Raw genomic sequence first — 27,894 nt, forward strand, 5'->3', positions numbered from 1 at the left:
ACATGTCCACCGCCTCCGGGTGAGCGCGGCCGCCGCGAGTCGGCCGTTGCTGGGCATGCTCCCTGAGTGCCCCGCACCAATATGGCGGGCGTCCTCGCTGGGGTGACTCTAATTCTCGGTTTTCGGCTCTAGCCGGCCGGTGCTCATTTCTCTTCGGAAAGCTCTGAGCGCGTGGTGGGGCCGGGGAGAGGCAGGGTGGGTGCGGGGGTGAAAGGTGAGAGGGGACTGCAGGCATCCAGGCCGGCTCCTGGCGGCAGGAAGATGGCTGAGGGCGAGCGGCGGTCGCAGCCAGGTAGGGCGGAGGGGCCGCGGTGGAGTGGGGGGTCGGGGGCGGTGCCAGGCGTGGGGGCGGGGACGGGGTGGGGTGTGTGGGGTGCGGTGTGTGGGTTGCTCAGCGAGGGGAGGAGGGTCGGGAGGTGGAGGAACAAACGCTCTTGGGCCCCGAGGGAGAAGTGCTGGGGGATCTGGAGGGAGGGTAGGATCCCGGGACTGCAAAAGGGCGATGGGTGGGGCGTAACGCCAGGACTTGGGGAGCCTGAGTTGCCCGAGGGTCGGGCGGGCAGCCCCGTGGCCCGAAGGGGAGGCCTTTTCCACACCTGGGCTGCTCCTGCTAAAGTCAGCTCTTGACCTGGCGGGGAAGCAGGCAGGGATGGCGGCTGCTGTCTTCATTAGACTCTGCACTGGGGCTGGGGGCTGGTGCTCCGTGGGGCCTGCCTCGACCCCTCGGCCCTGACTCCCCCTCATCACCTGCTCTCTTTTCCCCTTGGAGACCGGGCTCCGGAGTTTCAGTGGCTAAGAAGTTATCGAGGGAAACTGCCCTTGGTCCTCTAAACCACTGATTTAAAAACGCTGGTTGTGCAAAGAGACGACTTTCTTTCTGGTATCACCATCTGTAACTTTTATTTACACTGTGCATCTCAAATAACTGGGATGGAGGTGCGAGGGACTTAGACCGGTAACGTGGGGAAATGGAAGGGTGTTTGCTGACCCCTCCCCGTCCCCTCCCTTGAGCCAAGAAGGACTTTTAAAATTCTGTCAAAGGTGCAAATAGGTTGGCTAAACAGCTATTTCAAAACAGCTAATGTTTTGAAACCATTCACTGTTCCTTCTACCTTGTCTCCCCTTTTATGACCTCTGGGAAGGTCTCAGGAGGGAGAAACTTTGAAGATCAAAAGAGGCATCCCCTCCACTCCCTACCCCGCCACAAAATTTCAACAACAACAGCAAAAAAAAAAAAAACCCCAAAGAGCTGGGTATGGTCTGTTAAGGCATTTGAAACCTGACATTTATTTTGTTTGGTACAAAACTTCTGTGCATGTGCCCTTAGGAGTTCCGGTAATGACATCAGGATATATAAGACAACCAGAATTATCAGTGAGATGAATGTGTCTGTGAAGATGGGCGGTGGGAGGTGTGGGGGGAGAACCTGTGCACTGAGACCAAGGAAGGCTCAGGGAGGTTATCTATGGCTGAGAAGATTCGGGTTCCCAGGAGGTGTTCCTTCTTTGAAGTTTGAAACAAGGGATGTTTAGGAGCAGTGGAAAGAACTGCTTAACTCAGACAGTGTAGTGATGAAAACCTTGGATTCTGGAGTTACATAGACCTGGCTCTACCTGGCACGCTGCGGCCTCTGTGAGCCTGTTTTCTTATCTCTCAAAATGGGGCTACTGTAGCTTCCTCACCGAGCTGGTAGCGTGTGTTCCGTCGATGGTGTGGGCAAATCATGGGTCGTGGGGGTAATCAGTAAATCTGGATTGCTGTTATCCTTTTCAAAGATGGTACAGGTTAAACATGTAGACAGGTTCCCAAGTCGTAGGTGATAACATATTATACCCTGTGGGATTTTTTAGGAACACCTCTAAAACTCTGGAGGTTTCCATCTTATACTGAGGAGTTGTAGGGGATCCAGCTGTCCCGTGGCACCTTTGTCAGAGGCGGAATAATCTGAGGCTAGAGAGGCTGTGGGTCTGACCTCACTGATCACAGTCTCGAGTTTGAAGTCTTGTCTTTTTGATTTGGGATTGCATGTTCTGGCGAACTGTGTGTGTGTGTGTGTGTGTGTGTGTGTGTGTGTGTGTGTGTGTTTCATCAGTGATTGGTCGCAAAACTTCCAAGTAGCCTTTCCTCTGGGAACAGGGCCCAGCCCTGTGAAATAATGTGGGGAAGGCTAGTCCCTTTCGGGGAACAGTTCTTGCAAATTTAGAAAAGGGCTCTGTTCCCAAAGATCATTTGCAAATGGATAATTTGGAATGTAGAACACATTTTCCATAAAAACAATGCGGTTAGGTCACCAGCCTGACCTACAAAGCTTTTAATTTAGCATCTTACTTGAAGTAGCAATTTATTAATAGTATGGTCGTCAATTGAAGGTTCTGGGAACAGGACTTGCAGAACAGGTGGGGGGAGGAAGAGAGTTTCCGGTCTGGTTTTTGGGGCCCTGGGTTGAATTTGAATTAGGCAGAGGTTTGCCTTGGTCTTATCCCAGATTCTCTGTCTCCTTAGGTCTCCAGGTCCCCTGGCACTTTTCCTTTCCTCGGGGCCTCTCGAGGCAGGCTCTAGTCCCCCAAAGGTCATGTGTTCTAGAACTTACTTAGGTCTTTGTTCCCTTTTCTCCATGCAGCTGATGTGCGCTAGGTTTTAGGAGGACAGCAATGGAACAGATTTATACTACATTGTGAGTGACTGATAGTCCTTTACACTTCTTGGGGAGTTTTCATTTTCATTTATTTACTTTTTAAAAATAAATTTAGTTTTAAAACATTTTATTTATTTTTGGTTACGTTGGGTCTTCGTTGCTGCGCACGGGCTTTCTCTAGTTGCGGCGAGCGGGGGCTACTCTTTGTTGTGGTGCATGGGCTTCTCATTGCGGTGGCTTCTCTTTGTTGTGGAGCACGGACTCTAGGCACGTGGGCTCAGTAGTTGTGGCTCACGGGTGCTAGAGCGCAGGCTCAGTAGTTGTGGCACATGGGCTTAGTTGCTCCGTGGCATGTGGGATCTTCCTGGACCAGGGCTTGAACCCGTGTCCCCCGCACTGGCAGGCAGATCCTTAACCCCAGCGCCACCAGGGGAGCCCTATTTACTTTTTAAAAAGTTATTTTTATTTTTTGAGAGTTTTCATTTTTAAAGGAAGGGGCTTACTAATCTGACAAATCTCCAAGAGTAGATTCAGGCCCACAACTCCCAACCTGTAACCTTTGGGACTAGGTGTATTTTGGAATTCAGAGTTTTTCAGATTTCAGAAAGCAGTGTCCCATTATCAAATAAAAAGATTTATGCAGCAAAGCATAAATTTCAGCTAAATGGGATACACAAACTACCCTGTGTTTCCTTTCCCTCAGCTTCTGAAAGTACAGAAACTCTATTTAAAATAGTTTATTTCTGACCACAAAAGCACTACAATGTCAGTTTTTAATAGTAATATGTAGGACTTTCCTGGTGGTGCAGTGGTTGAGAGTCCACCTGCCGATGCAGGGGACACGGGTTTGTGCCCCGGTCCGGGAAGATCCCACATGCCGCGGAGCGGCTGGGCCTGTGAACCATGGCCGCTGAGCCTGTGCATCCGGAGCCTGTGCTCCGCAACGGGAGAGGCAGCAGTAGTGAGGGGCCCGCGTACCGCAAAAAAAAAAAAAAAAAAAAAAAAAGTAATATGTAGCTTAGAAAGTATATAAATCCTACCTCCTAGAGATGACAGCTATTAACTTTGGTGTTTAATCCTTTAGATTTTTCCAATGCATAAGCTAATAGGTATATGTGTTATTCATATTAGTATGTAAATTTTTCGTTTACAAAAGTAAGATTATATTGTATATAATATACTGCAGTTTTGTTTCTTCATTTATTAATATTTAGGCTGTTTTTCTCATGTCAGTAATTTAGATTTTGTTCTTTTCAAAAGCTAGGAAGATTTCCATCATACGGGCATATCATTATTAATCCATCACCTTATTGATCGATATTTGGGTTGTTTCTAATTTTTTTCGATGCAGTAAGCACTTTTATATACATCTTTGTCTATTTCTGTGGGCACATCTGTAGGGTTGATTCCTCCTGTTGGCTCAGTGGGTGTAGTGTGCAGTTTTTACTTCAAAAGGCAGTGCTGAGTTGCCCCCTCAGCAGATTCTACCATCTAAGACTCCCACCAACAGTGCAGGAGAGTTCCTGTTTCCCCTTCCCCAATCAGTGCCAGATGTTTTTAATCTGCCAACCTGATTTAGAAAAGCAGTCTCATCTAATTTACATCTCTTTGCTTATTCGGGATGTTGGTAATTTTTTTCAAATGTTTCTTGGCCTTTTTTTTTTTTCCCCTTCTTCTTCTTTGAGTTGCCTGTTTATGTCTAAAAGGTCAACTTGGCTTTATTCTTCTAACCTTTCTGCCTGCTTGGGAAGCAGGAGGAGAGGGCATGGCAGATCCACAGGACGTATCAGTTGTTGAGGGGGTTGCCAGGATTGCCCAGCTCCTCGCAGAGTGAGGAAAGGCAGGAAGCCAGTGGGTTTGGCTTAACAAGCCAATACTTTATCCTGGGAGTACGTGTTTGGTTTATGCTAGGGCTTGCGCGTTGGAGCCTTGGTTTAAAAGTGTGTGTGTGTGTGTGTGTGTGTGTGTGTGGTGTGTGTGTGTGGTGTGTGTGTGTGTGTGTGTTGGGAGGGAAGGATTCTATTTATCTGATTGCTTTTTCATTTTCTTTGTCAAGGTTCTTCGGAGGATATCCCTCCAGCCACTCAGAACTTCATCATTCCAAAAAAAGAGATCCACACTGTTCCAGACATGGGCAAATGGAAGCGTTCTCAGGTACCAATGGTGTCTGCACTGTAGGGTCAGAACTGGATGAGAAACTTGGGCTTTTTCAAAGACAGTGGTTTTCTAGGCCTGAGTGGGGCTGTGAGCTCCTGACCCTTCTTGCTTTTGGAGCCAGAGCTGTTTAGAAGCTATGGAAAGAGGTGACAGGGGAGCTGGCTGTCTCTTCCCCCTCAGGGGCAGTACTCAGGATGCTTTAGTGGGAAGGTCTCTGGGGGCTGGGGTGAGGCTAACCATGGAGAGTTCTGCTCCAGATTCTTGTAAGCCATCGCCCCTTGGGTGTTACTGTATTGGCTGAACATCCTACATGATGGAGTGGGTCACCCTGATGCTTGGTTGCAAGTGATAGCAAGTCTGGGAGCCAGTGTATCACAGGGAGAGGAGGTTACCACATGGAAACCTAGGGCAGGGAGGTGGCTGAGTCTAAAACACCAGGGAACTGGGATCCCAGTTTTCTGTGCTTCTCAGTCTTCATGGTAGGCAGAAGACAACAGCTTGTACCTTCCCGGCTTCTGGTACAGGCTGTGGAAAGACTGGGACTAAGAAAAAGAAAGCCAATTTCAAGTTCTCAGGGAAGGCCTTGCGTCCAGCTCCATCCAGTTGCCTACCCCTGGTCTGGGCAGCTGGAGTGGGGAGTGTCACCTGTGTAGAAGGGTGGCCCAGGGTTCTGGCAAGCTTGGCAGGTTCTCTGTGAGGAGTCTGCTGTGCTTACGCTGAGCCCGAGTCCTCGCAGCCTTGTTGGGGCCGGGGTCGTGCTAGCCTGTCTGGCTCCTCTTTCACAAGCCTGCCCTTTAAATACCTGGAGATGGTTATCGTGTCTTTTCTGAGTTGTTTTCTCCCCCAAGTCTTCACCGGGATAAACGCCTTAGTTCTTTAGCTGCTCAAAGGATGTGGTTTCGAGTCCTTTCATCATCTTGGTTGCTCTGCCTCAGGGTTTCTCAAGCTCAGCACTGTTGACACTTGGGGCAGATAATCCTTTGCTGTAGGGGGCTGTCCTGTGCACTGTAGCATGTTTAGTAACAGCCTTGGCCGCTACCCACTCAATGCCAGTAGCAGCCTTCCTCCCAGTTATCACAACCAAGAATGTCTCCAGACATGTTGGAAGTCTCCTGGGAGCCGTCTCGCCCAGGTTGAGAGCCACCACTTTTCTCTTCCCTGAACCTGCAGGATTGTCTGAATCCAAACGTGGCTTTAGTTCCTTGCTTTCCCCTAGATGTTTTCCAAAGAACATTGGGTGTTTATGATGCACCAGGTACTTTAGCTGATTTAACCCTCACAAAAACCCTGGGACTCTGAGGTCATCTCCATTTTGAAATTGAGAAAACTGAGGCCAGGAGGTGAAGACATTTAGACATCTAGCAAGGCACAGTTAGGGGTCGAGATGAGAGTCCAAAGAGTTATGTCTCCAGGTTGCCTGGCTCTGGAGCCCCATGGGTTGAGCTGCTGTGCTCTAGGCTGTAGGTGGGCAGCCTAATCTGGCCCGCTGCCTGTTTTTTTTTTTTTAATTTCTTTTTACTTTGGCTGCACTGGGTCTTAGTTGCGGCATGCATGAGGGATCTAGTTCACCCTCAACGAAGACCAGGGATCGAACCCGCGTCCCCTGCATTGCAAGGCAGATTCTTAACCACTGGACTGCCAGGGAAGTCTCCCCACCCCCACCCCCGCCCCCCGACATCCTTAATTGTTGGATAAAGAGGAAGCAAGAAAGTGAGAGGCAAAAGGGATGCAGAAGAAACAAGGCCACACAGAAGTTGCTTGCTGCCAGGAGCTGCCTCTACAGGGGCCTGCACCTCAGTGCTTTCTTAGGCCTCTGCTGGCTGTAACCTGCAGCCCCGTGGGGAAGAGGTTGCCCAGTTGGAAGCTGGGGATGGGTGTGCTGGGAGACCTGGCCATGGGCAGAAAGCAAGCTTCATCTCCTGGGAACAGGGCATCTGCAATGCAGGTATGCAGCCTGGCCTGCCTGGCGGGAGAAACATCTGGAAAGTTACCAGGGGCTGGACCCTTGGTGGTATAGTATAACGGTGTTGTACTTGCCGCTCTACTTTGGAGTTTGGCTGGCTGGGTCCTAGCTCCACATCTAATGACATCTTGGTCTTAGGAGTCACTTCCCCTGAAGCCTTGGTTTCCTCACCTGTAAAATGGGGACAATGATAGTGTCTACCTTGTGGGGTTGTTGTATAAAGAAACTGCTGGCAGCCATGGTGAGTGCACAGTAGACTCTGGTTGGAGGTCCAGGTGTCACTGTGGTCATTGGCCTGCCAGTGGTTTTGGATGGAGGATCAGGGTTGGGTGCTTGGCGTTATCTTTCTGCTGCTCCTGCTGTCGGGGTGGGAGCCGGGGGCAGCTTGGAGCTCTTTGGTAACTGGGTGGAGCTGGGGGCTGTCAAGGGTGTAGAGGGTGGGGCTCTGACACCCTTCTCCACGTCCCGCCCCCACTCTGTTTGCAGGCGTACGCTGACTACATCGGATTCATCCTCACCCTCAACGAAGGTGTGAAGGGGAAGAAGCTGAGCTTCGAGTACAGAGTCTCCGAGGTAGGCAAAGGCAGGAGCCTGCCGGGCTGGGTCTTTCCAAAAATAGCTGCCAAGAGCCCACAGTGGGCCCAGTGCAGAAACTAAGATCGCCCAGACACACGTGCCGCTGACATTTTAGTGTCTGCATTTCTAATTAAAAAAAAAATCTGTGCATAGATGTGTATTTATAAAATTGAGATCAAGGTATATAAGCTGCTTTATAGCCTGCATTTTTGTTTTGTTTCGTTTTGTTGTTCTTTTGTTTGGGGCCGCACCGTGTGGCTTGTGGGATCTTAGTTCCCCGACCAGGGACTGAACCCGGGCCCCAGTATTGGAAGCGTGGAGTCCTAACCACTGGACCGCCAGGGAATTCCCTAGCCTGCATTTTTGTCAACTGGTGTCTGTATGTAACTTTTTAAATTAAAAATGATCACAAAAGAGGTAAATATGCTCACTGAAGGGATTACTGTTAGAGGGGACTTCCCTGGCGGTCCAGTGGTTGGGACTCCACCTGCTAGTGCAGGGAGTGTGGGTTCAGTCCCTGGTCGGGGAGCTCAGATCCCACATGCCTCGCGGCCAAAAATCCAAAACATAAAACGAAACAATATTGTGACAAATACAATAAAGACTTAAAAAAAAAAAAGTCCACGTCAAAAAAAATCTTAAAAAAAAAAAAAAGAGATTACTGCTAGAAACGTGTATAACACGAACAAAAACGCTGGCCGCGCCCTGTATTCCTCCCCGTGACGGGCTCCCAAGGGCAGCCTGTTGCTCACAGCGAGGGGACTGTCGCCCAGACCTGCCCCGGGGGCTCCTCTGCCCCCTGAGCCATGCCCTCGCTGGTTTAAACAGTCCCCCACGTAGACTTTGAGGTTATTTCCCTAAACATTGCTGCTCTGAACACCGTCGCACATAGACCTGTGGGCGTTCTTTCCTAAGGATTCATTCCGAGAGGTGGAAATGCTGAGTTGCAGGGCGTACACTGCTTGGTGCTCTTTGGCTGTGTTTCAAAGACCGGCTTGTTTGTAGAGGGAGGGTGAGAGCTGTGGGGAGGCTGATAGGCACGGGCAAGCTCTCGGCCCTTGCTGGATGCCATCCCAGCCCCGGTGCCAGGCCTCCAGCGGCCTCCTGTGTTCCTGTCCCAGGCAGCCCAGAGCCCCCTTGAGCTTTATCTTATCTCAGACCCCAGGCCTGAGCAGCCTCTCAGTGCCTTGTCCACCCAGCTCTCTAGCTGTAGTTTCGGTCTGTCGGGTAAGGCCTGGCCCTGCCCTGGCCCAGTCCGTCCACCTTTGGCAAGGCTGGCATAGCCCTCATGCTCCTGCACCCTAGCTGGCTGCTGGGAGGCCGAGGTCCTGTTCTGTCACTGCGGGGAGGGGGGAGGGGGGAGGGCGGAGTGGCCTGGGGGCGGCTTCCAGACCACCCACAGCAAGGGGAACCGGCAAGGCGATGTATGAGATCGTCTAGACCCATGTTTAGAATGCGCTCCTTCCTTCTGAAATTATGTCTGTCCTATTCTTTGGGGGTTAAAATGTTTTATTTTTGTAAAATAAAGGTGATAGTAGATAGGAGGCTTATGTTTTGTTGTTGTTCCGTTTGATTTTTTTAAATGAGGGCAGAATTTAAATTTGGCAAGTAAGATTTTGGAGAAAATTTTACTGGTCCATGAAATCTGAAAAGGAAGCTTTGGTCCAAGGAGGAGGAGGGTGGCTCAAATTATTCTTCATGCTTCCTAGGGGCTTCAGCCCACAGCTCCCTCCCCTCCAACCCTCTCCCCTCAACAAGGCAAACAACAGAGGCAGCCCCTGCTTTCAAAAACCCTCTCCAGAAAGAGAAGCTATAGGAGACTTTTAATTATTCATTGGCCCAGCTGAGCTAGCAGCTGGGGCCTGGCCCCCGCTGGCTTCAAGCACCTTCTTTATATCCCCTTCAGTGCCTCACCGAGAAGACAGTTCTCTGGGGTATCTGTCTGGTGCTTCTGGGGCCAGGATTACTGGCACCATCCCTTATAAGTCCCAGCTGCTGCATGGGGTTAGGTTTGCTCTGTCCTTATCAGCTCTTCCTGGCGACCTGGTTCTTCACAAAGCCAGGCTCTGGCAGAGCGTTTGGTCACATTTCAGCAATGCAGCTCTTTGTCACCCTGGCCCTTGGCCACAGCCAGGTATAAAGGGAACTTTCTCCTCTTACAGATAACTTTCCTCTTCTCCCAGGCCCCAAGCGTAGGGAAAGGGGAGGTGAGGGAGGGCAGCATCAGGGCCACTGTCACGTTGCTATTTGTGTGGACTGCACGGGCTGCAGTGTGGTTTGTGCCTCCCGGTGCGGGGGACACGGGCTACCACGTACCCCGTTAGCTCAAGGCCGCCTTTTCCCTCCCCACAAATACACACTCAGCTCTCGGGACCACTTCTCTGCAGAGTCTCTGCAGTGGCAGACCTGACCGTGCCTCGCCCTCTGTGCCTTTGCCCCTTTTCCCGTGGGCACCTCTTGCTAGTTCCTACCCCCGCCAGGAGCGCCTGGAGGTGTCTCCTTATACCATTTGTACCTGGCAGACACAGGCGAGATCTGCTTCTGGGCAAGGCCCCTCCTCCCGGCCCACCTGTCCCCTGTGCCGTGTGCTCCCCGAGCCTTTCGTTACCTTTGTCCTGGCCCATTTCTGCGAGCTACGTCTGGAAGGGGCACTCCTGGAGCTGCCCTCACAGACCTTTGTTTAGATAGATAGCATCACCTGATGTCCTCGATGAGTAACATTTGGTGTGCTAACGCTGCCTGGCCTGTCACACCGATTCCACTCCTCAGTCCCTGCCCTCTGTAGGAAAGATAGAGGTGAGAGATGAGAGATGGGTCTCAGACACTGCTGGCCGTACAAAGCGTTACCAACGTTCGCACCTCTGACCCAGCATTTCTGCAAAGGGTATTGTTCATGGAGTGAACAATTGGAAGTAACCCAAACATTTAACAGTGAGGGATTTGGTAAGTAAATCACAGTACGTTGGTACAGTGAAATATTATTCACTTGTTAGAGGCTTTTGCGAAATTATGTTTCCATGTTGCTGTGGATCAAGGGTCATGAGGAAACTGATCAGGCTACGAAGCAGCGTGTGCCCTGTGACGCCTGTTTCAGCGTCTGTGTGTGGATGTGTACCATCACCCTGTACCAGGCACTGTGCTTCCTGGATTGTCACTCAGTCCTTGTGACGGCCCTTGGAGTCATTTTCCATCATGCCCATTTTTGAGATGAGGAAACAGGCTCAGAGAGTTAAAGTCACTTGGTCAAGGTCTTGCGGCAACCAAATGGTGTTTTAGCTGTGATTTGAAGGCAGGTCCAGCTGCCTTCAAAATTCTCACCATGATAAACAATGGAAAACACTATTAAAAAGATGCAATAGAAGAGTACGTTAAAATGTTAATACGGGTTCCCCCGTTATCTGAAAGTAGAGCGTTTCTATGAAACCTTTTGTAAACCAAAGTAGTGTAAAGTGAAAATCCTCTTTAGATTTCTTTCGGTTAGCAAAAACAGCTACTAATGTAGGTCTTCCGTAAAAGTAAAGCGGCGAAAAGCGAACTTTCGAAAAGCGGGGTATGCCTATGGTGTTGCTTTCTGGGTGGCAGGATTATTGGTCATTTTTGTTTTCTTCCTTTTTACATATCTGTTTTCAGTGCTGAGCAGGTATCGTGTACTAAACGGAAGACACCAATAAAATGTAGTAAAGCAGGTCAGGGCCGCAGCTTGTGCTCGTGCGGCAGCTCCCCCGGATGAGCTGTGAAACCGGGTGCAGAAACCGGGTGCAGAAGCCACGCTGGTCCTTCAGCCTAGTGCTGGGCCCTTTCTGTAAGGCTCACTGTGTTCACCTGTCGCCTCCTTCATATTCAGGGTGGTTGGGAAGAAAGGGGGACAGCAGGGAGATGCCAGTAGTGCCAGGCCTCGCGGTCACTGTCCAGCAGCAGTTGGGACTTCTTCCCTCTGTGGCTCTAGCTTGGGGACACTAGTCTTCATGGCTTGGCCCCCTCTACTTGCCTCCACAGGCCATTGAGAAACTGGTCGCTCTCCTTAACACGCTGGACAGGTGGATTGATGAGACTCCTCCGGTGGACCAGCCCTCTCGATTTGGGAACAAGGCCTACAGGACCTGGTATGCCAAACTTGACGAGGTGAGGCTGCTGCAGGACAGGCTTGGGGGCTGGGCTGGGGAGAAAGCTGTCAGATATCAGAATCACTGGGGAGTTTGTTAAAATGGCAGTTCCGTTTCTCAAAGTACAAATGCGTTTACCCTCTCCCGCAGCCATCCTCCAGGAATCACCACTGTGGATGCGCAGTCCTCTGCACAGGGCTGTTTATTAGGTGATCGTAGCAACGGATTGAAACGTCCCACGTGTCCATCTGCAGTTTATTATCCGTTAAATAAATTGGAAAGTCAACCCAGGGAGCACCATGCAGCTCTGAGAGAGAATAGGGAGGCCGACTAGGGAACTCGGGAAGGGACCGCAACTTCCAGTGGTCCCTCGGCATCTGTGGGGGATTGGTTCCGGGACCCCCTGCGGATGCTCAAGTCCCTTGTGTAAAATGGCGAGGTTCGGTCAGCCCTCTGTATCCATGGGTTCTCCACCTATGGATACAAAGGGCCGATTGTACCGTTAGGTTAGAGGGGAGCTGGGGTGTTACGCACATGGCAAGCTGCCTTTTGGTAAGAAAGAGGGGAAACAAAAAAGGTATGTTTGTATTGCCCAGTTTGCACTGGAAGGATATGTAAGAGGCAAATAAGGCTGTGGTTTCTTTTTTTGAGGGTGGGGGAGGGGGTAGACGGGAAAGGGTGAAGTAAGACTTCTCAATGCATCCCTTTTATAATGTATTTATTTTTGAGTCATGCAAAGGTAATACCTGTTAGAAGCAAACAAAAAATAAACATGAAGGATAGCTACCCCTGGGAGTCCAGATTCTCACTAGGTCTCCAGGAGATTCTCATGCCAGGTGATTTTTGGGTTTTTTTGTTTCTTTGTTTTTTGGCCACGCCACGTGGCATATGGGATTTTAGTCCCCCCAACAGGGATTGAACCCTGCGCCCCCTGCATTGGAAGCTCAGAGTCTTAACGACTGGACCACCAGGGAAGTCCCTCATGCCAGGTGTTTATAGACTGAACTTAGAGAAACTTGCATCCTAGTTTCTTTGGCCTAGTGTTTTCACATGGAACAGAGGGGAGTCCCAAGGACCCAGCAAAACACCGTCCTTGCGTAAGAGTGGCCTGGGGCTGCTTCTGGTCTCTAAGATGGCACATGGGCGTATTTTTTTTTTTTTATTAAGTTATAACTTAAAGAAAGCTGACAAACCATAGCTGTCAATCATGTACAGCTTGATCGATCTTTTTTTAAAAATAAATTTATTTTTATTTATTTATTTTTGGCTGCATTGGGTCTTCGTTGCTGTGTGCCTGCCCTCCCTAGTTGTGGCAGGCGGGGGTTGCTCAGCAGTTGTGGCGCAGGGGCCGAGCCGCTCCGCAGCATGTGGGATCCTCCCGGGCCAGGGCCCGAACCCACATCCCCCGCATTGGCAGGCAGAGTCTCAACCACTGGGCCACCAGGGAAGTCCCCTTGATAGATCTTAACATGTTTTTACCCTTGCATCCGTCCATGTCAAGCCATGGAAAATTCCAGCACTTCAGCAGGGCCTTGGTGCCCCTTTCTAGTTGATATCCCCCAGACTCTTCTGACAGCTGTCCTATAGATCGATCTTGCCTGTGTTTGAACTTCATGTAAATGTCTGGCTTCTTTTGCTCAACATTGTGTGACTCCCCTGTGCTGTGCGGAGCAGTGGGTCTTCTTCATTGCTACGCAGCATTCCAGGGTAAGGCCATAGCACAAGTTATCCCTTCTGCCGTTGACGGACGGTTCAGTTGTGGGTTGTTTCCACGTTTCGGCTGCTATAAATAATGCTGCCGTGAACGTCCTTGCATACGTCTCTGGTGGACGTCGGGCACAAACTCCCTCGCTGGGAGTATGAAGAAAGAGGACATCTCTGGAGGTGTCAGTGAGTTACTAGATGGGAAAGCCGAATGGCTTCTTTTTAGATCCCTCCTGTCTTGCCCCCAGAACCGTGTCCCCTGGAGGGAGGGTCAGCAGATGAAGAGCCACCCCAGGGTGGTCTCCGTTGTGTGAAAATACATGCTCTCCCTCCTCTTCCTTCTGTGGGCAGAGCAGGGAGCCAGGACTGCTCGCTGTGGCAGCCTGGCTCCAGCCAAGATGCTGCCTCTGGGCACCTGGCCACCGAGATGCTGCCTAATCTGCCACCACTTTGTGTCTCTTATGTTATCAGGAAGCAGAAAACTTGGTGGCCACAGTGGTCCCCACCCATCTGGCAGCTGCTGTGCCCGAGGTGGCTGTTTACCTAAAGGAGTCAGTAGGGAACTCCACGCGCATCGACTACGGCACAGGTACCCGCTACCGTGGGCGGCGCCTGCTTGGCTTCGCAGTGGCCCTTTCTCGGGTTGCCTGCCCTTTGCTCTGGGTTGTGTTGGTGGGGTGAGGGAGCCAGCTGGGGTGCAGCGCGGCAGGTGCAGGGACGCCTGCTGCTCTGGCTTGGTCCACCAGGGGGAGCTGGTGCCACATGCATGGTGGCTGTAAGCGCAGAGCTGACTTCTGTTGCTTGTAAAGAGGGCCTCGCTGTGCGCTCATCGTCATCCCCAAACTAATAATTTGTTGAGCACTTAGTGTATCCCGAGACAACCGCTTACGGAAGCCTTGAGAACTGAAAGACCCTGGTAGCCTCTGGCAGCGCTGTGGCGCATTGCTGTTAGCCACTCGGTGCCCTTCAGAGGGAGCGCTGTGGGCATCTTAACAGGGAAGGGGGGTGTCCTCTATCTAGGTCAGGCGTGGCTGAGGAGGGTCGCTGCTTTGATAGGCCCGCCTTTCTTTTCCTTTCCACGCTGAAGCAGGCGAATGCAAGAGCTACTGCTCTCTCCGGCCCTTCCCTTGCCTCTGGAGGAGCCCCGGCCCCAGGGGCAGGCCTGGAGAAGGGCCCCCTTGGACCTGGGTCATGGGAAAGTTCTGTCATCTGCTCCCCTGATGCTGAGGAACAGGCTTATTATCGAGTGAGACTTTTAGGGGCGGCGCTTTGACTGAGACCAGCCGACCAGGAAGACCTGGAGGTGGGGAGTGGCCAGGTCAGCAGGGGCTGGGTTTTTCCTCCACTCTCAGATGCTCTTAGCTGTGCAAGGGTGATGACTGCCCCTGCGTGATGGTGGCCTGGACTCTGGCTGGTCGTGATCAAAAACTGTGCAGGTGAAAGTAACAGCTCATAAGCTTTCCAGGCCCTTGCAGGGACCCTTCTTCTGCAGAAATAGGACAGGAAGCCACTAAAATATTCTCTCCTCCCCTCCCTCCAAATATGTTTATTATGACACCATGAACCATGGGATTCGGCCCAGAGTCCCGCCGGCGGTTTCTGTAGCGCTGACCATTTCTATTTGACGTGACTGGGAAGGAAGGGGGGGGTGCCCTTTGACCCTGCAGTGTGGCCATGCTTCGAAGCCTTCAGTGGCTCCTACTGCTCTTAGGATAAAGTCTGAACCTTTTTCCTGTGGCTGTAAATGCCTGTCTGATCTCCAGCCTCATTGCATTACACTTTCTCCCTTGCTCTCTCTGCTTTAGCCAGACTGGCCTTCCTAGGGTTCTTCAAACATATCACGGTTGTTGTTGTTTTTTTGGGGGGGCCTCAGGGCCTTTCCATGTGCTGTTTCTCCTGGCTAGAGTGCCCTTCTTGCTTCCCTCACGCCCTGTGCCTTGCCAGCTCTTACTCATCTTTCAAATTAAATATTATTTCTGAAGGGAAGCCTTCCTGGACCCTAATGTCAGGATCCCCCTGTGGTATCCTCCAATTATCACCCTATCCTTCTCCTTCAGAGGTAGGTTCATAGAAGTGATTGTATATTTAACGTCTGTCATCCTGGTAGGTCATAAACTATCAGACAAGGGCCTCTGTCCCTCTAGTGCCTGACATGGGCGGTGGTGGCCACCTGCAGTAGGTGCTGCATAAGTAGGGCAGGGCTGATGGGTGAGTTAAGCCTCCAGAATGAGATGCGAATGCCTGCTGAAGCCGCACCAGCCCGGGCCTTTTCAGTAGTAGGGTTATAGTACTAGTGGTTCTTAGAAGGACCTAGTTCCTTCTGGATGGGGAAGAGGCCCCGTCACCTCCATGTTCACCTCCGTCCTTAGAGGGGAAGTTAGCAGTGATTTGGACTCTGGTGAGACCAAGAACAGTCCCACGCCTTCTGGAAGACTGTCAACCTCGGCTGTGTTTTCTCCCCCAGGACATGAAGCTGCCTTTGCTGCTTTCCTCTGCTGTCTCTGCAAGATAGGGGTGCTGCGAGTGGACGACCAAATAGCCATTGTCTTCAAGGTGTTCAATCGGTGAGTGAGCCCGGCGGGAGGGGCGGTGGCCGGGGGAGGAGCAGCCGGGTCTCTTTCCTCCTTGTGACCATCAGACCGGGGACGGGGTGCTAGAGGGGGCTCCTGAGGGGCCGTGGCTTCTCTTGTCCTGTCCTAATCAAGCTGTGACTGTGAACAGGGTGTCCAAGACTCCTCCTTCTGACAGGTTCAAGTTCAAGTAAAAATAAGCGAAGGGAATGTTACGTAACGACCGCTAATGCTTCTGTGGCATTTATCGCGTAGAGGTAGCTTCTAGGCGCTTTACATACAACTCTTTTTATTCTCACGAAGACGCTGGTTTCCATTTTATAGATGAGGAAACTGAGGCATAGAGAAATCAGGTCCCTTCGCTGAGGTCACAGCCAGCTGAACCCAAGCAGTCAGGCTCTGACCTGCTCCCGTCACCACCCAGACCACCTCCCGGCACGTGGGTGTGTCTCCGTCACCAGAGGGCGCTGACACATCCGTTCAGGGCCCCACTCTGGTGCTGCTGATGCCGCAGCTCCAAGGGCGGTTCCCGAAGGGATCTAGGGGATGATCTCCTTGGACTCCCATCAGCTTTCCTATGGGCAACCCGAAGCAAGAGAAGCTGCGGCTCCCGCCCAGGCTCTCAAGTTGTCAGGAGGTGATGGCACTAACCCCCTTTCCCAGTTGGTGTTTTGCCCCTTTCCTGGGCCAAAAGGAGGCTGAGTGTGAGGGAAGAAAATGAAGTTCCATAGTTTTGAGTGTATCAGCTGACGCGTAACGCAGGCCTGCAGGTTTCCATTGAAAAGGAGATCTGTTACGCTCTTAGGTGGTTATTTCCGGCCTCCTTTGCTCCCATTGGCTGAAGGGTTGAGACTGTCTTTCTGCTTTTTGCCACCTCCCCTCCCTTCCCTGCCCTCCTGTGCAGGTACCTTGAGGTTATGCGGAAGCTCCAGAAGACGTACAGGATGGAGCCGGCCGGCAGCCAGGGCGTGTGGGGCCTGGATGACTTCCAGTTTCTGCCCTTCATCTGGGGCAGTTCGCAGCTGATAGGTACTGAGGTACCCTGGCCCTCCTCCCTCCCCTCCTGCCCAGGGCACACAGTGACAGCTTGGAAAGCAGGCATTAGACCGGCTATTGACGGAGGCTGCTCGCTGCCGACCTCCTGCTGCAGCTGGCGTGGCAGGCTGGGGAGGCTGAGGCAGATAATGGAAAGCGACACGGGCTGGGGCGAGGGCACCTGGCGCGTGCTGGACTGGTGGGAAATGCGCCCCGGCTCCTGGCGGCAGCTGCGGGGTTTTATGTTGAAAATGAGGGGTTCTTTTGACTCAGTGACCGGCATCATCCACTGTTATTATCGAGCCGTGCACGGGGGCCCATCGAGGAGCTGCTGCTCGCTCCGGGCCCGCTCTGGGGGTTCCTCCCACTTTCCCACAGGCCAGCCAGAGTGGGTGAAGGGTCCACGTCTGTTTCCACGTAGGATTAACTGCCTACGGAGCAATGTTAATAAACGACCCTTTGTTGAGTACTTCCCTGCGCCAGGCACCGCTCTGTGCTTCGGGCCGATCACGCGAGCACCCTGGGAAGGCCCTTTGCCGGCAAACCGCTGACCGGCACTCACCCGTGCAGGCACCGTGCCGAGTGCTTCACGGTGCTCCTGACGTTCAGGTGGCACTCCACAGCCCCACTGCGTGGGTGAGGCAACTGGGTGGCATGGCTGGAAAGCAGCAGGGCCGGAGCTTATTACACTAGAGTACAGACCTGCACAGGGCCATCGATTGCTCCAGCGAGATCAGGCGTTGAGGGCGGTGGGCAGGACTGCCGCCGTGGGGTGGGTGCAGATGGCACCGGGCTGCGGTGCCCCACCGGCGCGAACGCCTGGTTCTAAACCCCGGGGCTCTTTGCTGTTTCCAGACCACCCGTGTCTGGAGCCCAGGCACTTTGTCGATGAGAAGGCCGTGAACGAGAGCCACAAGGACTACATGTTCCTGGAGTGCGTCCTGTTTATCACCGAGGTGAGCGGAAGGGCTGAGGGAGGGGCCCGCAGCGGCCTCCAGGCCAAAAGGGGCTGAGGCTGGTGGCTTTGGACACAGGAGCCGGAGCTGCCGTCTGAAGATGGCAGGGCCAAGCCCTGAAGTGGGTTGTTGAAAAGGAAGCCCAGCCAGGCCTCTCTGAAAGGTTAAGCCACCTTCTGACTGTCCAGGCTCTCTTCCTCTAAATCAGTACTCTGGGATTTCTACTGGAGCCTAAGGATTAAGACCTGGTCATTAGGTGGACTTGGTGACCGACGCAGCAGGTCTGAAGGGTGGGGGCCACAGGGTCTGCAGAGCTGTGTGCGTGTGGACGTGTGCGACAAAGCCATTGCAAGAGTTGGAGAGACTGGAGTGGAAGGCGGGACAGATCCCTGCTGAAGGGACACGCCTTTGCTGGACCTGGGCCAAGGGAGGTGCTGGAAGCGCAAGTGACAGGCCTGGACCCGCAGCCCACCCAGCGGGGGTCGTTTAACTGGGTGTCATTGTCCTGCTAAAGTAGGGCCTCCCGCCAGTGCAGCCTTGGACCGCTTCCTCAGGGTCACCTGGGGAGCTTGTGAAAATGCACGTTCTTGGGCCCCACCTCAGCTTTCTGAATCAGAATCTTGGGGGACGAGCGCTAGGAACCTGAATTTAAACACATATGCCGGGTGATCAGCCATGAAAGTTGGGCACCCACTGCGCTCGGGCCTCTCTTTCAGGAGGTGTGGGGACCTTGCATCCTCCCTGCCTGGTACCCACCCCACAGGCTCCCAAAGGGCACCCTGGCTCTGCCGCCTGGAGAGGGTCTCGCCCCTGTTCTCCTTCCTGACGCCCGCAGGCATTCCTGCTGGCCCGGTGATGTCCCTCGCACACCTGTGGGCGCCCCTGCCTGTGCGGGCTTCTCTCTTGGCTGCCCGTTCTGAGCCCCCTGAAGAGGGGGAGACGCCTGGCCAAGCAGCCATAGCTCGACTCTGCTGGTCAGCAGTCGGCTCAGGCCTGCGCCCAACTGCAGAGGCCAGAGGGGAATGCCACGTTTTTCCAAGTCGGCTGGGCGGCCACCACTTGATTCTCAGAGATCTGCTGCTTTCAGCACTGCAGGCAGCCCAAGGTCGGAAGGACTCCGGGGCAGCCTGGCTCGCTGCCTTGAGAGCCAGTCACATGCTGCTCTCTCCAGAGTAGGGTGGGAGGGTGTGCGGAGCTGGGGAGGCCCCAGGAGGAGCTGGGTGAGGAGAAGGGGTGGCCTCGCCCGCTCCTGGGGGTAAGAGGCTAAGCTGCTCCGGCTGGCCAAGCCCCTGGGTCCCTGTCAGTAACTAACAAGGAGGAACGCCAGGCTGGGCCTCAGGGAGTATGGGAATTGACTCCAGCTTAAAACTTTGTTTCCTTGTTTGTTTGTTCGATTACGCTGGTGTGAAAACCCCAAAGCTTTGCTCAAGTCTGGGACCCAGGTCCTCTGCTAGAGGGAATCCTACAGTGGCCACTAGGTGGCACTAAAGACACATCGAACTCGGAGGTTTTGGTAACAGTTGAGGGAGAGGCAAGAACTGGCAGGAGGCCGGCAGGCCCTGGAGTTCCTCGGTGGTTCCACACGCTCTCTGCGAGGCCTGGTTTTCGCCCGGGGCCTCGGTGCTTGGGCCTGGTGGTGGACGTTGGCCGCTAGCAGGGGACGTGCCCCAGAGCTGAGTGACCGGCGAGAGCCCCTCTCACCCACTCGGCCAGCCTAGAGCAGGCTGGCGCAGCTCCTGATGGTGGCACACATTGTGCTAGTTCTCCGGAGTCTGGGCTCACCACCCGGACCAGGGTTTTCGCAGCCCCCAGTTGGTGGTGAGGGAGGCCCGAGGCCTGACGCCGGGACGTGGGGACCCGGTGGCCTGCGTGGAGCTCTGTGTGCTGTGGTCAGGAAGGGGGCAGTGTTGCCTCTGGAGACCCCAGGGATCGCTAGCGCTGGTGCAGCTAGGGGATTTAACAAACAAGAAGTTGGAAATGAGACCGTGCTTTTCCTCCCGCCGGGACCAGCCTGCGACCTGCCCCGGTGGCCCTGAGCGTCCCTGATGAGGGACCTCACCTTGCAGGGCTCCTGCCGCCTCAGGAAATGCAGCCCTGGCGCCTTTAAGAGCCCAGGGCAGGCAGGAAAAGAATTTGTTTCAATCTGGCTTCTAAATTTGGAGTTTTGGGAAGGGAGGGATCAGATTTCAGCTGGAAGGGAAGGAGCTGACAGGAAGGCGCTGTGCAGAGCCTCCCCCCACCCCACCCCCCTCAGTTACTGACAGAGGAACCATTTACAAAAGGCCGATTCTCTTGGGAGTGGAGAGGCAGGAACGCAGCGTCTGTGAGTAATTTCCTGCTCAATATGGCTGCTCTGACTCATGCGATCCCCCTGGGGTCACTGCGGGCCTGCAGCTCGCTCGCTCCTTCTCGCTCCTTCTCTTCTCCCTTTGTGGCTGGAATGAGCGAATGTTTTTTGTCTTCTTGACCCCATTCCCTTTTCCCCCGTATCTGCTTTCCTTTCCAGAGTTGCAGAGGCTCCTTCTGAAGGACCTAAGGAGACCTTGGGACCCTGAAGGCTGGGGGTGGGGGTGGGGGCAGCCCCTCTAAATAGCGTCTCTGGCCTTTCCATGGAGGCGGCCCGGGCCACTGGGGCTCCGGAGCTCGGGCCTCCCCCCGGCTCTGCCAGCGGGCCAGAGAGGCCTTTTGGGTCCCCCACCCCGTGCCCCTAGCGGGGGAGGCTGGCCCACAGGCAGAACCCCTGGTTTCCCCACGTCCCTGGGCCAGCCTTGGCCACGGAGCCCTCGCTGAGCAGACCCCTGGAGCTGCGGCTGTGACAGAGCCAGCAGGGTGCCTCCTGGGTGGTTCGCTCACGGGGCCTAGTCCAGAGTGAAACTGGTTCCCCAGCTCCAGTGATCCCTGAGCTTCTCAGGGCCTGGAAGTATGCAGGAGAGGGCTGGAGCCTAGCGCTCCTCCCGTGGGGCCCAGAGCCTGGGGAAGGGGCGGGGCGAGGGGAGGGCGGGGTGGAGCCTGAAGGAGTGGGACTTTGGGAACAAAGCACCCTGAAGGCCAAGCCCCTGCAGGCTGGGGGCTCCTGGCTGCCTTCCTGGAGGAGGGAGCCTTACAGAGAGGAGGGGAAAGATTCTGGGTGAAGGGACTGGCCCAGGAGAAGCCCTGTGGGGACCATGGGCCATGGCCTCACTGCTCGAACCCCGGGGGTTGAGACAGGCTTTGGGGGGACTTGGGCCAGGGGAGGGAGATGGCAAGGGTAGAATGGCATCTTTTTCGACGTAGATCTTACAGTTTTGTAAGAGTTGCCTTGCTGCAGGAGTGAGAGGCCTGTGAGAGTGGGTCACCAGGCGAGTCCACAGCTGAAGGGTGGGGGGTTTGTGTTCCTGGGACCTCATGCTTATGATGCCCAGTATGGAGACCCATCCCTCCTCTCTGGAACGGCTCTCCACCAGCCCCGCCTCTACACACAGCCTCTTCTGGAACCTTCCACCTACTCAAGGTCCAAGTCTGCTTTCTTGCCAGCTCAGCCTCTTTGCTTTTGAAACTCTTTCTTCTGAAACCTGGGGCTCCGGGTGCTGAGCCCCGTTCCCCCAGCATCATCAGTGTTGCTTCTCAGCCCGGGAGGGGACTGTGTGGCGGGGGATTGTGAACTGCTTGTTAACAAATACAGACATGCTGGCCTTGTGCTGCTCGCGGGGTGCACTCAGGTACACGAGCTCTTCCTCGTCTCGGCGCGGTGGTTTCTGATATCGTGGGGGCTCCACTGGGCTTGCCGCAGAATTTCTTCCAAGAGGAGGGACTGGGAACAGAGCCGTCGCTGCCGTTGCCCTCCCTTCCCCACTCCCCTGCCAGGTCAGGCTGGCTTTCTAAACAGACAGACCTTCCTCCCGCATCTGTTGCAGGTACCCTGTGGCTCATGTCTGCCCCCTCTTTTCCTTCTCCTTCTGCCTGCCATGCAGAGGGCAGTCAGATGCCTGGGTTTGGTCTGGGCCCTCCCCCAAACCGACCCCTCCCTCAGCTCTTCCAGCTCTGCCTGTGGCAGGCCAAGAGGGACCCTGTCCTGGCACTTGTGTGTGTGTCCACATATATGTACGGGCCTGCAACTTGTGCGTGTGTGTACGTGTGTATGCTCCCACAACCTTGCTGCAGGGGAGCAGGAGGTGGGCTCCCGGGCGACCCATCTCTCCAGCTTGTGGACTCTTTTTTTTTCCAGATGAAGACAGGCCCCTTTGCAGAGCACTCCAACCAGCTGTGGAACATCAGTGCCGTCCCCTCCTGGTCCAAAGTGAACCAGGGTCTCATCCGCATGTATAAGGCCGAGGTGAGTGGGGACTGGCCTGCACGCTTGGTCCTGGGCTGCATCTCCCTCGTCCCCACCCCGCTGTTTTGTTCTGAATCCAGCTCTGAGTTGCCGGCCAGCCCCTCTGACGCTTGAGGCCTCAGAATCTCTTGTCTGTGGGATGGGCAGTCAGAAAAGCACTGGACTGAGGCCCAGCTCTGCCCTGTGACTGAGCCAAGGCCCCGCTGCTCGGGGGTCTCTGTTCCCACTTGTCAAATGGCTGGAGGCCCTTCTCAGCTCTGTCTCCTGTGGGGACACGAAAATGAAAACAGGCCTGGGAAAGGGTTTTATCCTTTGGAGGCATCATCCGAAGTGATGTCTCTCCAGCTTTGGTGGGTCTGATCGCTGGGCAGGCGGGAGGCCGGGAGCTGGCATTTTTAATGACCACTTGAGGTGGTCCTCGGTGCTCTCCAGTCAGAGAGGCAGGGAGAGGTCTGGATTTCCAGAGCTCCCCGCGCTGGGAGGCGGCTGCCCCCTCTCCTGCCCTTCTCTGCTCGCCTCTTTGGCACCCTTTTCCCAGCCAAGGAGGTGGCTTCTTTTCTGGCAAGTAGGGAGGAGACATTTCTTCCCACCCCGTGCTTTCCTCTGGCTCCTCGCACATCTTATGCAGACCAATCCTGGAACTGCTTGACCTTGGCCAGGGGAGGGCCTGGGCGTGAAGTCCCTCACCTGGAGGAGTGGGTCCCAAAGTCCCCTCTTTTCACCCTCAGGCTGGTGGTCTCAGGTGTTGCCCTGCAGGTGCGCCTCTCTTGACCCTTGGTCATCCCTCTCCTGGGGACGGGGGGTTCTTCGGGTGGCCTCCTTACACCCAGAGCTCACTCAGACCCATCAACAGAGGCAGAGGAGCAGGGAGGGCAGGCTGTAGGGGGCTGGGTGCGTTTGGTAGTACCAGCGCTTCCAGTGGGCCTGGATCCCTCTGCGTGGCCCTGAAGGGGTTAAAGGCTCTGGAGCTGACCGGGCCTGGCCTTCTCTCTCCCTTCCGCCCCCTCCGCCTCCGGTCCCCTTCCTCTGGACTTCACATCCTGTGTTTAGGTTCCAGCCCACATACCTCTCTAATCTGAGAGGAGCCTTTGCTGGGGCTGTGCAGGCTCCTTCCAGCTGCAGCGCAGCCCTCCATGCTGGCCCTCCTGCTGGGGAGCACCCGGGGTCCTGCCCTTTATGTGTTCTGTTGTTCTTGACACCCCTGCCCGCCCCAGTCCCACAGTGGGTGCTGAGGGGGACTCCCTGCTGGCCACGCCCCCCCCGCCCAAGGCGGGACTCTTTGGTGGTGTTCCTGCTTGGGATCTTAAATGCCGTCCTTTCTGCAGCCTCTTACTTGAGTGACTAAACTTAGCTTGACCTGGGCCCCTAAGGGCGGAGGAGACCCTGCCTCCCTTCCCTACCTGCCCTGTCCAAAGGCAAAGGAACCCTGGCTGACAGGTTGAGGGAGGAGCAGGTTACGATTAGAGGTGGCGATGGGGCCACGCAGACGAAACAGTCCGTGGTGTAACAGTTGTCAGTATCTCTCTGGATGTTGAACCCAAGGAGGTCAGCCACTGAAAAGTGCCCGCAGTTCAGGACCAGACGAGGGAGCACGAGCAGATAACCCAGCGCCCTTCCTGAGACCCGGAAATTCCAGCCCTGGGCGCACGCAGCCTGCCGGGCGCTGCGTGGCGGCCACATGGCTTTGTAGGACAGCGCTGGAACTCACTGACTTTAGTTTAAGGATACCAAGCCTCTGTGACATGCGATACTCGTTTGTAAGTTGCTAGCAGGTTGCCCTTACTCTTTGGTCCCTGTGAGTCATGTGGTCACATGCTCTTTGCTCGGAGGAAAGCAAGGAAAGGACTTGCTTTTCCAGACCAGTTCTTGGTCCTTGCGGAAGACCTTTGAGGCTCACCATTCTTGAAGTCCAGATGGGGGTTAGCAAAGGCCAGAGCCCCTGGCCAGAGATGGCTGCTGGAGGGGAGCGGGTCCCCTGAGCTGCCATAGAGGCCTGACCGGGCCTGGCGTCAGGATCTGGGACCAGCTGTCTGCATCTCCAAACTGCCTGTCAGTTCAGCCTTTCTGAACTGAAGAACCAGATGCTTTCCGGGACCCTTGTGGGGGGTGGGGTCTGTCTTTCCTGAGGGCTGTCACCGTGCTGGGGCTCCCTTCTGAAGGGCCTGTCAGGACCTGGGGAGCCCCTTCTCCCCCTGAGTCGCCGGGACCTGGGAGGGCCTCCAGCTGGAAGGTCTGCACATGGGCAGGCAGAAGCTGTTGCTCTGCCCAGGACACGGGGAGCGCAGGGGCACCGGTCACTGGAGAAAGACCTGGCCAGAGGCTCCCTCTGCTGTGACCCTGGAGCCCCCGACTTCCTTTGCCCCAAGCAGCCTTTTGCCTTTAGCCCAGCTCCTCGCCCCCCGCCCTGCCCCAGGCCTTGGGGAAGCTTGTTCTGGGTCCCTGAGGGAGGAGTGGAGAGAACCTCTGCCCCCGCGCCCTCCCCCTGAGCCTCTTGCCTTCGCAGTTTCTCAGGCCTGAAAGCTAGAAGCAGGTTGACCTTTGGCCCTTTCTGGAATTCCAGGACCCTGGGGGGGCCCCCCTTTGACAAACTCCCACCACTTCCTCCATGACGTAAGCACAATGGCAGCTGCTTTTTCTGGATCTGCTGCTCTTCCCTCCCCCCACCGCCGACCCCCAGCTGCCTGCTCCCCACTTTCTGTGCCCCAGGCCCAGGAGCCTGGCTGTGGCCTGGAGCTCTGCTCCCACGCGGACAGAGCTTGGTTCCCCATCCTTCCACCGTAGATTTCCCTTCCTTCAGGCCTTGTGGCCCACCCCCCACTCTGACACGCATGTGTGCGCGCACACGCACGCACACACCCGCGCGCGTGCACACACACACACACACACACACACACACACAGCTGGGCAGAGACCTCCTCACCTCTGCGGCTGGTTGTTGAGGTGAGGGAACCTGGGCCAGCGCTGGCGTGCCTTTATTTCTCTGAGTTAGTTGGAGGAGAGCACGGTCACAGGATGGAACTCTCACCCTCTCAGAGGCCATAAGTCTTGCTGCACCCCAGCCAGGAGGTGCACATTCTGCCTGTTTCTGTGGCCAGAGGTCTGAGAGGAGGCAGATCCTTCTTCACGTGTGCGGGGCTGCTGCCTGTGTGGTGGGCAGGCATGGCAGGGTTGGTGCGGGGGGGCTGGGAGCCCGGGGCCCGTCACCTTCCCGGTGCTGTGCGGTGTGGGCCTGGGCTCCGGCTGCCTGTGGGCCAGGCCAGCTTCTTGGTCGGTCCTGCTGCTCTCTGTCTCCCCTCCTCTGCCAGAGCCCTGGGGCCGAGGCCCTGGCTGGGCTGGGTTCAGGGAGCAGCGCCATCCCCCGCTCAGCCATGCCCCTGCGCAGCGCTCTTGTGCTCTGCGCCACGCACAGGGCTGCTGGGAATTGCCCTGGGGGTGGGGAGGCTGTCCGCTGCTTCTTATTGTCTCACTCGGAAGTGCCGAGATGCCTTTTTCAGTCTAGAGAACTGAACATTGGGAAAATGGGCCTTGGACCCTTCTCGGGCTTGGGTCCCGGTATCCCCACACCTCTTTTCCAGGGCTGGGAGAACCCCTATGATCTGGAGGGTTCTTTTCACCTCTGGTCCCCAACTTGTCCCTCTGGGCCAAGTGATGTCACGGCTGCCTCTCTTCTTGGCGGCCGCCTTGTGGGGTTAGGCTGCCTTCTCTCCCTCCCCCCTCCCTCGGTCCCTCTCACTCGCTCTCATTCTCGTTATTTGGTGGACCTGACCTGATTGTCGTGGAGTGCGGGGTCTTTGGATGGGAGGGGGTGATCAGGAATGGGTCGGAAGCTCTGCCCTTCACCAAAGGCCTGGCTGCTTCCTGGGCCCTGGGTGGGCACCTGCTGGAGCTGCGCTGCTCCGGGCCTCCGGAGTCGTCCAGGGGTCCCTCGGAGGCGGCCCCGAGAGGCCGAGCAGGCCTCGGCAGGGGTGCAGTGCAGCCCTCACCTCTCTTGTCTGCTCCCTCCTCCTCGCAGTGCCTGGAGAAGTTCCCCGTGATCCAGCACTTCAAGTTCGGGAGCCTGCTGCCCATCCATCCGGTCACGTCGTGCTAGTGCCTGCCCTCCCCCACCCCAGCTGTGGCCCCCTCCCCACCCCCTCCCTGTGTTCTTTCTGTTTGATGAGAGGCTGTTTACTGGGGCGGGTGGTGAGCGTGGGCTTGAGGGAGGTTCAGGGCATAAGGCTGAACGACCCAAGTTGGGAGAAGTGACCAAAGTGTGGCCAGTTTCCTGACTTGCCCTGTGGCGGACAGGCAAGGAGAGAGGGGCGGGTGCAGGGTCCCTGGGCCCCCTCTCCTCCCTGTTCAGTCCCATTTGAGAGCAGGCTGTTCCGGGCCACTGTGGGGAGGGAGATATGTGCAGTTGCCCTTGCTTTCCCTTGCCAGGTTGTCTTTCTAGGGGTTGGAGCAGCTGTTCCCCACGCCGTGGGTCAATTTCCTGAGCCCTGTTTGGGTGGGTGTCTGGGTGTCCTGAGGGCTGGATGCTGAGGCTGGCGGCCAGCCCCGGGGGCGGGGGGGGGGGAGGGAGAAGCCTTGGCTGTTCTGGCCGGTGACCCTCCCAGCTCGTCCTCACGCCTGCCCGCCGGGCCCGTGGGCACCTGTGTCCAGTGCCTCATCCTTGCTTTTCTGCTCTTTGGCTCTTGCTTCAAGGGTGGCCTCTGGAGGGCGCCGGCAGGGCTAGCTCACCGGCGGATTGGGTGAGGCCTGCCTTTCCAGAGCTTTCCCTGGCTGGGAGGGGGTGGCAGAAGCTCTGAAGGAAGGGGGGTGGACTCGGGGCCAGTGTGGCCACGGAGAACCTGGGCTCACCCTCACGCCCCTCGCTGCTGCTGCTTCCCTCTAGCTAGGCGGTGGGTGAGTGCGCCGCAGGAGGGCTCCGAAAACAGCAGCCCACTCCCTTCGCCCTCCCACCGCCCCAGACTCTGCCTGCTGGAGTTCCAGAATGGGCTCCGACGACCAGCAGGGGCTGGGCCGGGCAGGCCCACCTGGGGGGTGAGGGGGTGCTGGGAGCAGCAGGCCAGTTCCAGAATGTTCTTCTGCGGGGGCGCTGCTCCCAGGCCTGGGTCTCGCAGACTCTTCCCTGCCCAAGCCCAGGCTGACCCGTCTCCACTGCCCCCTCCCCGTATCTGGGTCCACACAGCCTTTGGGAAGGGGGAGCACCCGAGAAGCACGATTCAGGGGCTTGGCCTTCAGGTCTAGGCCGACGGCCTGGGCAGAGGCTGGGACACGAGCTGCAAGAGTCACAGAAATAGTTTTCCTAGGAAAGGCTCAGTCCCTCCCTCCCTCCCTCCCTCCCTCCCTCCCTCCCTCCCAGGGTCCAGACCGCAGCTTCCTGGCCCCTCCTTCCCTGTGCCCCCTGGGTCCCAGCCCTTGGCGCCTTCATTGCTCTTCAGATTAAAGCCTCTCTTTACACCTGTCACCTGTGTGAGGTGTGTCTTTTCATGCCACATGAGTGTTCCTTCTCCACGGGACAGTTTGTCCCCCATCAAGTCCCCTTCCCTTGGGCCACGGAATCTGGGGCTTGAGCTGGTCCAGCTGGGGTCTGGGTTGCCTAGGCGGTTCCGAAGTGGAGACCCGGGTTCAAATCCCGGTTATCTCCATCCTCAGCTGCAGGGTCTTAGGTAAGTTCCTGAATCTCTCTGAACCTCAGCTTCCTCATCTCTAAAATGGGGATACTCACAGGGCGCTTGCCGGGAGAAAATGAGGGGTGTGAAGTCCTCAGCGCAGGGCCTGCACGTAGCAAATGCTCCGCGGTCGCTGCGGCTGTTTCCTGATCAAGGCAGCCTTTCTGAACCCCTGGGTCAGCCCCGAACTGGCCTGGGGAGCCATTGGACTGGGCCTGGCTGTGAACCG

General features: G+C 55.6%; 1 protein-coding gene across 2 annotated transcripts; it reads left to right on the forward strand.

Annotated features, from left to right (window-relative positions):
* The first annotated feature begins 41 nt into the window (after nt 1–41).
* On the forward strand, nt 42–27,457 carry PTPA (protein phosphatase 2 phosphatase activator). Of its 2 annotated transcripts, XM_089913848.1 has the most exons (11): nt 203–292; nt 2,621–2,674; nt 4,692–4,789; nt 7,242–7,328; nt 11,328–11,453; nt 13,610–13,727; nt 15,603–15,702; nt 16,613–16,737; nt 17,599–17,699; nt 21,904–22,011; nt 26,024–27,457. In XM_089913848.1, exons 3-11 carry the CDS (start codon nt 4,766–4,768, stop codon nt 26,099–26,101), a joined length of 867 nt encoding a protein of 288 aa, XP_089769974.1. In that variant the 5' UTR covers nt 203–292; nt 2,621–2,674; nt 4,692–4,765; the 3' UTR covers nt 26,102–27,457. The 2 variants fall into 2 exon arrangements, with proteins under 2 accessions (XP_022434203.1, XP_089769974.1); XM_022578495.3 differs by lacking the exon at nt 2,621–2,674 and having other exon boundaries at nt 42–292.
* The last annotated feature ends 437 nt before the right edge of the window (nt 27,458–27,894 follow it).

Source organism: Delphinapterus leucas, chromosome 6 (genome assembly GCF_059928025.1).
Source record: "Delphinapterus leucas isolate spDelLeu-1000000601 "Yukka" chromosome 6, BTC_Dleu_Yukka2, whole genome shotgun sequence".
Taxonomy (NCBI): domain Eukaryota; kingdom Metazoa; phylum Chordata; class Mammalia; order Artiodactyla; family Monodontidae; genus Delphinapterus; species Delphinapterus leucas.

Bases quoted from the DNA above. Each gene is read 5' to 3' on its own strand.
- PTPA (XM_022578495.3), top strand. From the start codon at position 262: ATGGCTGAGGGCGAGCGGCGGTCGCAGCCAG. The intron at 293-4,691 runs GTAGGGCGGAGG...TTCTTTGTCAAG, and splicing joins CGAGCGGCGGTCGCAGCCAG to GTTCTTCGGAGGATATCCCT. The intron at 7,329-11,327 runs GTAGGCAAAGGC...TTGCCTCCACAG, and splicing joins TCGAGTACAGAGTCTCCGAG to GCCATTGAGAAACTGGTCGC.